The sequence below is a fragment of the Balaenoptera acutorostrata genome, chromosome 15, assembly GCF_949987535.1.
Source record: "Balaenoptera acutorostrata chromosome 15, mBalAcu1.1, whole genome shotgun sequence".
Taxonomy (NCBI): Eukaryota; Metazoa; Chordata; class Mammalia; order Artiodactyla; family Balaenopteridae; genus Balaenoptera; species Balaenoptera acutorostrata.
Window position 1 is genome coordinate 8,948,799 of NC_080078.1, and position 12,974 is coordinate 8,961,772.

At 52.3% G+C, this 12,974-nt stretch overlaps 1 protein-coding gene across 4 annotated transcripts in view; it reads right to left on the reverse strand.

Moving 5' to 3' along the window:
• LOC103007702 (NADPH--cytochrome P450 reductase) overlaps positions 1-12,974 on the reverse strand; it is a 72,047-nt gene that overhangs the window by 19,600 nt on the left and 39,473 nt on the right. For 3 of the 4 annotated variants that reach the window (XM_007186561.2, XM_028167541.2, XM_007186562.2), the window contains exon 2: positions 8,090-8,281. In XM_007186561.2, the coding sequence (XP_007186623.2) occupies positions 8,090-8,268 (179 nt within the window). In that variant the 5' untranslated portion in view covers positions 8,269-8,281. Of the gene's footprint in view, positions 1-8,089; positions 8,282-12,723; positions 12,744-12,974 lie in introns of those variants that run through there. The other variant, XM_007186563.3, reaches the window with a different exon arrangement.

The window sequence follows — 12,974 nt, forward strand, 5'->3', positions numbered from 1 at the left end:
CGAGGGGGCCGCTGTTCCCCTGGTGGACCCCCTACCCACACAGCCTTCAACACGTATTCACCGCCGTGCCCGTCGGGACTCCACAACGTGCCGTGGCCCGGGTGGCCTGCCCTCTCTTGGGCCAGTTGGGTGCCAGGCAGGGCTAGCGCTACTGTGCAGAGACCGAGGCCCAAGAAACTGCTCAGGGTCACCCAGCCTGTCCAGGACAGAGGAAAAGCCACATCCTCTGACATTGGGATGACGTGGCTCTAGTCACAGACAAAGGCCCCGAAAGGACAGTGGGGTGGGAGGGGCGACGACGACACGGCCGGGGCGGGGGGCTAGCAGGAGTGGGGGCAACAGCATGGGGAGTGAAGTCCTGCTCCGGGGCTTATTCATTCTCAGCCCTGGGTAAGCTACTCACCTCCCCCCGAATCAGCTTTGCCTCTTGTAAAACAGGGATGCAAGAATTAAAGTATTAGAAAGCCCCAGCACACATCCTCTCTCTGGGCCACTGGCACTGCTGCTCTCCGTGCCCTGCTTGCCATCTGTACCGCGCGCCCTGGTCAGCGCCAACGCCTCCCGACGACCTTCCTCCAATCCACTCCAAACTGCATTCAGGAATGGCTGGTCTCAGGGCTGCCCTGGCACCAGCCCTCCCGTCGGCTCCCCACGAGGGTCAGATAAAACCCCAAGGCCCTGTAGATCCATCCTCTGGCCTCTGCTCTATCTCAGTTCCCTTCATGACCCCTGACTCCCCTGGCGACTTACACCCAGGCTCTACCAAGACGTGTCCTTCCCAGAGCAGGCCCTGCTTTGCTTGCCCTGGGCTTCTGCACACGCAGCCCTGGCCCAGCTTCCTACTCAGCCTCCCAGACTCAGCTCGGGGGGCACCTCCATCCTGACATAGCCCCCTCCCCGGTGGCGCCCTGGGCTGTTCGAGCATCGTCACTGCACCATCCTCACGTGCCCCAACTGCGTGTGAGCCCCCGAGGATGCCGCATGTCCCTGTGCCCTGGTGCCCGGCCCACAGAGATGGAGCCACCAGCACCGAGTGCCCTGGTAATGCCCAGAGAGGTCAGAAGGTCTGATGACACTCGGCTCTGCATCACTTTCCCAGACAAGCCACGTTCAAGATTTCGGGCACTGGCTGGAAGAGCAAAACTACCCCAATCTCATCAAGGGACAGGAGAGGTCCCTTGGTGGTCAGGTGGCATCAGAAAACCCACGCCTGTGCTTGCAGGGCGGCGTGAATGTCCTGAGCCCACAGCCTCGCCATTTCCACGGATTCAGGACACTTCGGGCACTGTCCACCCTCCACGGCCACAGGGGCCTTTCCTTGAGCTCTTCTCTTTGTAAAACCCAATGGTGTTGCTATCATCGTGCTTGGCAGAGCCAAGCACCCCTCTCTAGAAAGAGTGGCCCTGAGCTGGGTGTGGAAAAAGGAGATAAAGATGGATAGAGATGGGGCTTCCCTGGTGGCGCAGTGGTTGAGAATCTGCCTGCCAATGCAGGGGACACGGGTTCGAGCCCTGGTCTGGGAAGATCCCACATGCCGTGGAGCAACTAAGCCCGTGAGCCACAACTACTGAGCCTGCGCATCTGGAGCCTGTGCTCTGCAACACGAGAGGCCGCGATAGTGAGAGGCCCGCGCACCGCGATGAAGAGTGGCCCCCGCTTGCCGCAACTAGAGAAAGCCCTTGCACAGAAACGAAGACCCAACACAGCCAAAAATAAATAAAAATAAATAAATAAATAAATAAATAAATAAATAAATAAATGAGATTTGTGCATTAAAAAAAAAAAAAAAAAAAAGATGGATAGAGATGATGCAGGTAGCCTTGACTCCTGGCTTTCCCGGCCCTTCTGGCAAGAGCAGGCCGTCAAACGAAGGTCACGGTGGAAAATGAGCTCTTTTGTGGCTTCTCAGAAGCAACCCCCAGTGGGATGCAGGCAGCAAAATTCTAGACTGTGGGAAACTTTGGGAAACAAATGATCTGGGTTCTTCAACGAAAATGCCGCGAGGGAATTACAGGGATGGAAGGAAGCCCACAGACTGAGAGAGACCTGACATTATGTTAAGGGGAAGCAGCCTGGCACCAGAGGCTGTGATGACATAACCCCGTTTGCACGACAGTCTGGAAAAGGCAAAACTACAGGGACAAAAATCAGATCGGTGGTTGCCAGAGGTGGGGCTGGGGGGTGGCGACTGCAATGGGACCTGGGCGGCGGGGGGGGGGGGGGCGCTTTCTGGGGTGTGGAGCGTCCTGTATCTTGACTGCAACACTGGTTACACAACTGCACACACCTGTCAGGATGCATCAAACTGTACACTTTAAAAAGGTGAATTTTACTGCATGTAAATTATACCTCAATAGACCTGGCCTCCCAAAGAGAGACTTAAAAGATTTGGTAGTCAATTGCAATGTGTGGGTTTAGATCCTGAATTAAAAAAAAAAAAAAAAAGGTTAAAAAAAATTCATCAGTCACTCAGGGAGCTACAAACAATGCCGGCTGAGTATCCAATGATACTGAGATGTACTGTGAACTTTCAGGGGTGGGAGGATAGCTCTGTGTTAGGTTTAAAAAGGGGAGTCCCTGAATTTGAGAGGACTGAAATATTCTCGTAGTTCATATTTCCACATAATTTCATAGGAAATATTTCCAATTTCCTAGGAAATCATATGATTTCTTTATTAATAATTCATATGAATTATAGGGCTAATTATGAAATTATATGCTTGCTTTAAGATAATCCAGCAACAGTGGGGAAGGGGAAGGAAGCACGACTGGCCAGGAGCGGATAGTTGTTGAAACTGGGTGACAGGTGCATGAGTTCCCTCTCCTATGCTCCATGCTTTGGTGTTTGCTTGCAGTGTTCCATAATAAAAAGCTTTGTTTTTCTTTAAAGCACTCAGGCGCTGCAAGTGAAGCAGACTGCAGGGGGGTGGGGGGCTGTGAGCAGAGCCGAGGAGGAGCACAGCTAGGGCTGGCTGGGGGGCACAGGCTGCGGTGCGGGCCCCCATCTAGAAGGGGGGCCCTGCTCAGCCTCAGCCTCTGCTGGCAGGTGTCACGGTGGGCTCCATGGGGTCAGGTCCTCTGTTTTGTTTTGTTTTTTTTTCCAAAGGAAGCTATAAGTGACTTTTATGTGGAATTGCCAGGGTTTTCAATGTTCTAATTTAAAAATTTAAAAAATTTTAGCATAAGCCACACCCAGACTGTGAGCGAGTTTGCCTTAGAGGCAGACACACGTGCAGGTTTAGCATTTACTAATTCAACGGCCTTCCTCTGAGTATCTTCACTCCGACAGGCCCTGCACAGAGCGAGGGACCCAGACAGGAAAGGGATGCGCCCTCTGCATTGTGGGAGACAGAAATAGCAACCAACTCCCGCCCAGCCAGAGGGGTGTTGCATCACCTGCACGAACAAAGCGCGTGGGGGCACGGAGAGGTTCCCTGAGCTTCAGACTCCTCTGGGAGCCACCATCCCCCTGGGCTCCCTTCCATCAGGAGCTGCCCTGGCCCCGGTGCTCTGCCCAGAGGTACAAGCTGAGCAAAGGCTGAGGAGCCAGTGGGAGGAGAGATGAAAGAGCGACTTCTAAAATGATTATGATTAAGAGAATGCGCTGCTCGTAACCGCTCCTCTTTAACCAGTGTTTAACTGCTATTATAAACCATTCAAAAGACCTCCCCGGGGGATAAAATCATGTTCACTGATTAGAAGGCTCAATACTGGAAGATGTCAATTAATTTATAGATTCCACCCAATCTCAACTAAAATCCCAGAAGGCTTTTCTGTTTGTTTTGGTGGACTTTGACAAGCGGATTCTAGAAGTTATATGGAAATGCCCAGGGCCCAAAAAAAGCCAAGAGAATCTTAAAAGAGAAGAACAAAGCTGGAGGACCTAGACTACCAGTTACCAAGTCAAGAGTTACTATAAAATCATAGAAAGCAGAACATGTGGTGTTGGCGAAAGGACAGAAAACAGATCAACAGAACAAGTAGTCTAGAAATCAACCCCCATCTATACGGTCACCTGATTTATATCTACAGGGATGCTTTAGTGCAGTGAGAAAAGAATAACCCTTTTCAATAAATGGTGCTGGGTCAAGTGGATGGATGACCACAGGAAAAAATGATTTTCGAAGCGCCTTGACAATTTGCTGATACCAAAATCAATTTCAGCTTGACGGCAGATCTAAGGATAAGAACTACAAGAGTGAAGCTTTTAGAAGAAAATACAAAAGAAAAGCTTCATGACCGTAAGATAAGAGTTCTTAAACTGAACACAAGAGCATTAACCATAAAGGTGAAGGCCAACCAAAAGGTTGACAAACTGGGCCAGTTTAAGGCAACAACTTCTGATCACAAAAAGACACTATGAAGAGAGTAAAAAGGCAACTTTACAGAAAGATATTGACAATACATAGATATCTAACAGAGGACTCAGATCTAGAATATATAAAGAACTGTAACAAATCAACAAGAAGGCCAATAGCCCGACAGGAAAAAAATGGGCCAAGTCTTGAATGTACCTTCACAAAGGATGCCTCCGTGGCCAATAAACATATGAAAAGGTTACTGGACATCAGAGAAATGCAGTTAAAACAGGTACCACGACATGCCCGTTAGAATGGCTAAAATTTTATTTTATTTCATTTTAATTAAAAAAAATTTTTTTTGGCTGCACTGCACGGCTTGTGCGATCTTAGTTCCCTGACCAGGGATCGAACCTGGGCCCCTGACAGTGAAAGCACGGGGTCCTAACCACTGGACCACCAGGGAATTCCCTAGAATGGCTAAAATTTTTTAATTGACAAAAATAAGTGTTGGTGAGGATGGGCAGCAACTGAAACCCCACATGCTGGGGGTGGGACTGGATGCTGGAAAACTGGCTATATCTAACAGAGCTGCACATGAGCCTTCCCTCTGACCCCCAGCTCCACACCCAACACACACCCAACAGAGCTACGTCCACACGGGAACCACATCCACACGTACCAGGACGTTCCCTGCAGGACTGTTGGTAACAGTGCCCCAGGCTGGAAGCAATCTAAAGGGCCATCATGATGGGAATGAATAAATTACAGTTTATTCCCACAACAGAACACTGTGCAACAATGAGAACGAGAGAACTATGACTACACACGACATGGAGAAATCTCAGAAAGAATGGCCAAATACTACACATCCCGGGACACAGACAACACTCGTCTATGTCACGAGAGGGCAGGAGAGTGGGTGACCTGGGGGTGGTGGGATTGGAGGGGGAAGAGGGGCCGTTTCTTACATGATTCTATCCGTTTTGTGATAAATAATCAAACTGTGTGCTTATGATTTGTATACTTTTATGTTTGCCTGTTATGTACTTCAGTAAATCGTTTATGAAAAAAACCCAGGAGGCCTTCCAGAACTGACCTTCCCTCTAAGCCCTCCCTGGGCTCCTGAGGTTCTGAAGCCAAATCCGGCCTGGTGGTGAGGGCCCCAGAGGCCAGCATGCCTGGGAGATTCACCTGTGAACACAGGGACTCCTTCTGAATCCCCTGCACCTGTAAGTCCAGGGTCAGGGGGCTGCAGGCGTGTGTCCTGTGCTTGCTGCTCAGACACAATTGTTCCATTGGCTTGGTTTTTAAAAAACATCCATGCCCCAAGGTTTGGACTCACCATCCCAGGTGGTGAAGGCCTGAAAAGGCCTTAGAAGACCAACTAGAAGCCACTGGGGGTCGTGGTGAGAACTCCTGGTACAACCCTGGGTGCGTCCAGTCCCCACATTAATCACCCTCCACTGACCTGGTGGGGTAAGGGAGGCACCGTGCCGTGGCCAAAACCACCTGTGTTCACTGAAAGTACAAGTGGGCAGGGACAACAGTGCGGGATTTCTAGCAGGAGGTGGCGGCCACCATCTAGCTGGTGGCCCAGATGTATCAGCTAAGTGACCTCTCTGAGTCTCAGTTTTCTCATCATTGAAATAGGGGTATTAATTACCTCTTAAGAGACGGAAGGCAGCATGGCAAAGCGGGGAAAACAGCGGGTGTGGAGTTTGTAGATCTGGGTTCAAAAGGCAGCTCTGCTACTTGTGAGTTAGGTGGCCTCAGGCAAACTCCTCAATCACTAGTGCCTCAGTTTCCTCCTCTGCAAAATGGGGTAATAATGGTGTCCTTGGAGGGCTCTTGTAAGACTGGAGATGGTATTAATAATAAGAATAGGGACTTCCCTGGTGGCGCAGTGGTTAAGAATCCGCCTGCCAATGCAGGGGACACGGGTTCGATCCCTGGTCCGGGAAGATCCCACGTGCCACGGAGCAACTAAGCTCATGAGCCGCAACTACTGAGCCCACGTGCCACAACTACTGAAGCCCACACACCCTAGAGCCTGTACTCTGCAGCAAGAGAAGCCACCAAAATGAGAAGCCCGCGCACCATAAATACATACCATTGGAGGGCTTCAGGACCTGGGCAAAGAGCTCTATGACGGTTTATGCCATTTAATTTTTACAACCCTATAAGGTAAGTTCTATTATTATCTCCAATTTACAGTTGAGGACACGGACTTCAAAAGATTAAGTGAGGGCAAATGTCATATGGCTAATACATGGTAAGAGTCAGGACTCAAACCTTCATTACCCAGTGTCAGGGCCTAGAACCTAACCACTGCACTATAACAGTTTCCCTGTACAGTGTACACGTAGAACCCCTGGCCATGGGGTATTCAACATGATATAATAAGGGATGAGAAGGGGATTTAAACATATAGGGTTAAAATTTTAGGATTATGAAGAGGGAAATATCGCTTCAGCATCCTGGCAAAGAGAAACAATTAGAATCCACACGATACACGTCCAGGAGTTTTGTTTCAAGTCCATCTTGCAAGGCCAGAGATCTTGGGGACGGGGAGGCTGGCGGCCCCACGCTCTCCCGTGGCTCAGCCTCACTTGGGGATGGGGGTGGGGACACACCTCCATCCTACAGACAAGGAAGTGCAGGGCTACTGTAAACTGGGCCCTGGACACTGGTCCCCTTATCCCAAGTGCCATATCTTTTCAGCAAAACTACTTTGCCACACCAGGAATGGGCCTGTCCAGCCCCGAGGGAACAGGCTGGACCCTGCTCACCTGCCCAGCCTCCCAGCTTCCCTCTGGCCCTCTGCTGACAAAGCCCTCGAAGCCTCGGGGTGTGGCCCCCCTCCAGCAGCACACCTTCCCGATCCCGCCAAGGGGACATTCCTTCTTGGAGTCCCCAGAGCCTGTGTGTCCCGGCTACCTGGCCTCTCCCTCCATCATGAGCGATGAGGCCGTCCCCCCACCACCGAGTGGGCACTGCTGTCGCAGAGGCCCTGATTAGATCATGCACGTGAAAGCATTTCATAAACCATTTTTCAAAAAGTATCTTTCAATGTCCTGACTTCTTAGCCTCTTTAATGTAAAGGCCACCTTTGCATACTTGTAGCGCCCAGCGTACTGCTTGGTACGAGATACTTGCTGACACAAACACTAAGCAGCTGCCTTGCGGCAGGACCAGTGCTAGGTGACGTCATAAACGTCACCCACAAGAGCCCGGTGAGGGCAGGGTCACTGCCTTCATTTAGGGTTACTGACCTCCGGGGAGGGGAGAGGGCCTGGAGGCTGAATTAATCCCCAATAGTCAATGATTTAATCAATTATGCCTACATAACAAAACCTTCATAAAAACCCAAAAGGATGGGGTTTGGAGAGTTTCGCGGTTGCCGAACACATGGAGGGGCTGGGAGGGTGGCACCCCAGAAGGGGCACGGAAGCTCTGTGCCCCTTCCCCACACCTTGCCCTACGCTGATGACCTTTTACGCCCTGAGCCTCAGGTTACCTGTCTGTGCAAGGTGCCTTCTTCTCTGAATGGTTCCTGTGAAGCCTGAATAAGAAACAGGTATCAAAGGACCCTGAACACTGTGAAGTGCAGTGTAAACATAAGGGATTATGAAGGTGGATCCAAAGCAGAGCCCATCAATAAGGCAGAACCCAAGACGCAGCCCGACACGATACGAGAGACCCTGCATCTCTCAGCCGGCTCGCTCCTGCCCAAGCACTGCTGGGATGGCAGAGGTGTGCTCTCGAGGGATCCTGAGCGAGCCACTTACGTGGTCTGAATTTTGGTGAACTCGGGGACTTCGTCTTTCTTGTTCCTGAAGAGGAACCAGTATGTCAGGAGACCCACAATGAGGGAGAACATGATCACGTCCGTCGTGCTGAAAAGGGACACTTCTTCAGCCGCCGTGTCAGATGCGGTGGCGCCAGCCTCCACACTGGAGTCTCCCATGTTGATCAAGAAACTGTTGGGAGACAGAACGACAGACGTCAGCAGCGTCCATCTGAGGCCTGCTGGGAAGCCCCCTGAAGGCTTTGGTCTGGGGCTCACGCCCCAGGGGCTGCAGCAACTAGCAGAGCAGCCTTGGACCAGGACTCAGAGGGCACGTGGCCTGCACGGTGCCTGCACAGCCCTGGGCACGCCTGGGTGCAGCCTACGGCTGGAACTAGGACTGGGCCCCCTGCGAACACTGGCAACGGAAGCCACAGACTCCCTGCACCAGCATCCTCCGGCCCCACAAGGACACAGCAGAGGCACTGCTTCCACACGATAGAGGGGCCGCTTCACAGCAAACCCTTTCCCCAGCTGTGTGGCAGGCCCGGCATGCCCTAAACCCTGCACATTCCAGAGGTCTTCAGGACTGGCCCTTGGATGGCTCCAAGGAAATAACCCCTGAGGCCTGGGAACGTGCCGCCTGATAAGATGTCTCCATATGCCTGAGACCTTGGGTCACGCACATAGCTTATGCTAATGATGTGATTTAGGGGAACACCTGGGGCTCTGAATCACATACTGGTGTCACCTCTGGGGTGCTGGAGGTGAGCTTAGGCACTTGGGCGCCCGATGCCTCCAAGACTGACCCCCAATAAGAATCCTGGACACCAAGGCTCGAGTGGGCTTCCACACGTGGCTGCTGGGAGGAGCAAGCACTGCCGCGTGACTCCACGGGCAGAGGACAACTGGAAGCTTCTGCCTGGCTCCTGCTAGACTCTGTCCTAGGGAGTCCTTCCTTTGCTGATTTCAGTCTGTCTCCCTCTGCCGTAATAAACCGTGACTGGGAGTAAAACAGCTTTTCTGAGTTCTGCAAGTCCTGGTGAATCACTGAGCCAGAGGGTGGTCTCTGGGACCCCAGCACACCAACCTACTTAGTTCCCTTGAAAGGTGCTCAACTGGTCCTTCCACCACTGAAACCTGACGGGTATGTAGATATGAGTCAACAAAGGCCGAGGTGAGAGGACCTAAAACCCCAGCAGCGCATTTCTGCCTCTTACCACCGAGGCCCGGCTCGCTCTGGAATCAGCATTGTGCCCTGTCACCGAGTGGGTGGTTCTCACTGCAACCACGGCTCCAGACTCAGTCAGGAATGCCTTAGTCACAGCTCGGCAACTTGGGCAATGGGAGATTACTTCACATCTGACTTCCCTTAGCTGTCACCGCCTCCAGGAAGCCACAGGGTGGGCCCTGCAGCCGAGCACCCTGTCATCGGAAGGCCGGGCATCAGCCCTGCTGACCTGTGCAACCCGCCGGGAACGGGCCGTTCAGGACGGCCCTCAAGCCTGGTTCTTGGCTTCGTTATTAATCTGAGGGGCTTTCCTCATGCTGAGTTCCTGAGTCATCTCAGCTTACCCTTTTCGATATCTGACGTTAAAGGACAATCTAGTGCTCAGAGAGCACTGTTGATATTTAAGCATTAACTTATAAACACACTGAATATTTATTCAATGTTAGTCACATCTTTCTCTCCAACCCTGGCGGTGGCACGGTCATCTGGCCCACAAGCCTACTGCCATGGAGAAGCGGAGGGGAGGGGACCTGTCCCACATGATCTCAGAGCCCCGCTGGAAGCGGCTGGGGGTTCCGGGCAGGGCCGATGTGCTGACTCCGGAGAGCCCCCGGGTGGCGCCCCTCACATCGCAGCAACGACCGCCCGCTCCCTGTCCGGCCGCCTTTCTGACTCAGGCCGCCCGGACCCCTTACTTTACCGAGGGGGGACTGATGCCCACCAAACGAAACGACTGTTTCTTGACAGGCGCGCCAGTCGACCGGAGCAATCAGAAGAGAAAGCGCAGCCCTGGAGGAGGCGTCTAAAGCAACGGCGCGCAGAGCAAGGGGAGCTGCGTGGCGGCCTTCCCGCACGCCCGACCCTGCGAGAGGTGCCTAACAGGCCGTTCTCCACACAGTAGCCAGAGGGAGGCTTTGAAAAAGTAAGTCAGACCCTGTCACCTCCCTAATCAAAACCCTCAAACGACTTCATGTCATACTCAGCACAAAATCTAACGTCCTTAACCTGGTCGATTAGTCCCATTCGATCTCGCCCCTGGGTACCACTCCCACCCCAATTCTCACTGCTCTCCCCTTTCCTCGCACTTCACGGTCATGCTGGCCTCCTTACTACTCCTCAAGTCTCCGGGCCTGCTCGTGCCCCAGGGCCTTTGCACATGTTAATACGGCTGCCTGGACTCTCTTCTAGTTACCTGCAGGGTTCTCTCCCCCGCTTCATTTGGGTCTCCGCTCAGAGGTCACCATCTCAGAGAGACCTGGCCTCGCTATAGTATCTGGTCACTCTCCCTGCCCTTCCCCCATCACAGCCCTGATCACTACCTGACATTATACTATACGTTTTCCCCACTGGCCATCTCCCTGACTACAGGGTCAGCCCACAAGGGCAGATAATGAGCATCAGGTATAGCAACTGAGTAGAACTGTTCAATGAATGAACATCGGATTCTAGAGTAGCTGGGCTGGCAAAGCGTGGCATACAATTATGGAGCGGTTTTAGATTCTGGAAAGCACAACACAGACACGTGATTACAATGCAGTTTGTGAGGCTATGTTCACCCTTCTCCCCTCTCCCTCTGTCTCGAACACCTGACTTGCTGCTTCCTTCAGCATCCCAGGCCTCTCCCTTTGAGCTCAGGGTCAGGACACCACGAATTCCTGCCCCACTGCGGAGATGACCAGGCGCTGCGCACAGGGAATGTGACTGGCCCCCTGCAGCAGGCCCTCACCAGCATGCTGGACACGGCCAGCACTCAGACCTGAGGTCTCCACAGACCTGAGAATGTCCCCAGCAGCGTTAACTCTGAGGTCAGACAGACAAAAGCTGCAGAAGGGCAGTGGAAAGGGCCCTGGAGAGCATCTGACCTACAACCGGGAGTCGGAGGGTCTAAGGGGCAAGCAGCTCACCCAAGCGGCAAACCAGAAAGGGGCGCCAGCTTCCCAGGGGAGGGCTGTGCTCGCCACCCGTTTAAGTGGGGAGGCTGAGTGGACATGGGTATCTGTGTCAGAGGCACCTCTGCATCTGGCACACGGTGGGAAGGAAGGATTGGCAGGCTGGCAAGAAGGAAGTCAACCTGGGAGGAAAAACCTTCACCCTACGCTTCCCACTCGGAGCGGAGCAGCGTGCGTGGGGGCTGAAGCCGAGAACAAGCTGTTAAACCATCATTGTCACGTTGAAGTGCACACGAACACGCCTACCCATCTCTCCAGCCTGCGCGTCCCTGCGTCCCTGCCCCAGGGCCTTTACACGTGCCTGGCATGCTCCCCCCTCTACTTGCTTCCTATTCAGTCTTCAGACCTCGGCTCGACCGTCACTTCCAGGCGTCACACTTTCCTGGCAAAGTGCTTGGCACGTAATCCAGGGCTCCGTAACTCCCCGTGGAATGAATGAAGGGAGTCGGTGAATTCACTACGACACACAGAATGTAAAATTTGCATGAACCACTAACGTGAAGCCTGCAGACTGAAAAGAACTTTGGGACTGGGAGTGTGCCCGTGTGGCAATCCTCCAGGACGCTTTCTCAGCTCATGGAACCCCTGGCGTTTCAGTGAAATTTTCATGGTATCCCTAGGCCAAGAGAAATACCTAATCGTTCCATTTAGGAGTAGTTGGATCCAAACAACCCTTGAAAACCCAGCTTTGCAAAGACACAAAGTATCAGAAGGAATGTAGAAGATCAAAGGAATGTAGAAGATCCCACCGTTGATACTGAGAATCACCCCAAGCTGCACCAACGAGGACAGACGTGGACTTTCCCTGAGAACCTCTGGGCGCCAGCTATGGTGCCTTGAGGCACCTTGATACAGTCTGGGAAACAAGACCCTGTGACATAAAATCACTCTCTTCTGCTGTGTGAAATATTCTGATGGGAAAATTTTGACCATCCTGCTTGGTGAGTGTCCCTCCATTTCAGGTGTGGTAGGGTGACCATGAGACAGTCTGAGGTCCCCCCAGGCCCTCCAAGGAGCCTCTGGGAGCCCTGTGTGATCTTTCTGCCCATTAATCATCCATTCTTTTACACTTAGTGGAAAGGAGGAACGCCAAACACTACAGAGCTCGTGGGGCCAAAAGCAACATTTGTCAGCAACAGAAAACAAACAAACAAACAAAAAAACCCAAAACGGCCGTGAGAAAATAGAGTACATTCTTAACTAGACCAGGCTCTTGCCAAAGCTCTGCCTCCAGCTGTGCAAATCCCTTACTTGGCAGTAGGCGTTCATGTCCTCATCTGTAAGGTTAGACACAGAAAAAGGGGGTACATCAAAAGACTAGCCAAGTAGGTCTCGCCCACCCCAAATAGAGCAGGTCTGATTCGATCTTTTATTACAAAGTAAGTCTGTACGTAAGTTTTCACTTTTATCATAAAGACAATGTACATTCAGAAACGGGCATAGATAGATAGATACCTAAGATAGATAAGAGAGACAGGCGCTATTCCTCCTGAATTTCACCAATTAGCCAGTTCCCACTGATGCTGAAGGTCAAAGGCAGCCACTCCAGTCCCCAGGCAGCCAGACACCCTGCAGAGCAGGGCGGACAAATTGCTGGCCGCCCAGGCCAAGAACATGGTGGGCGCTTCGCCAGCTTCTAAAAGGGCAAACGAGGCAAGAACAGAAGGGCTCTTTCTCCATCGGACTGTTTACAACACCAGGGGCGT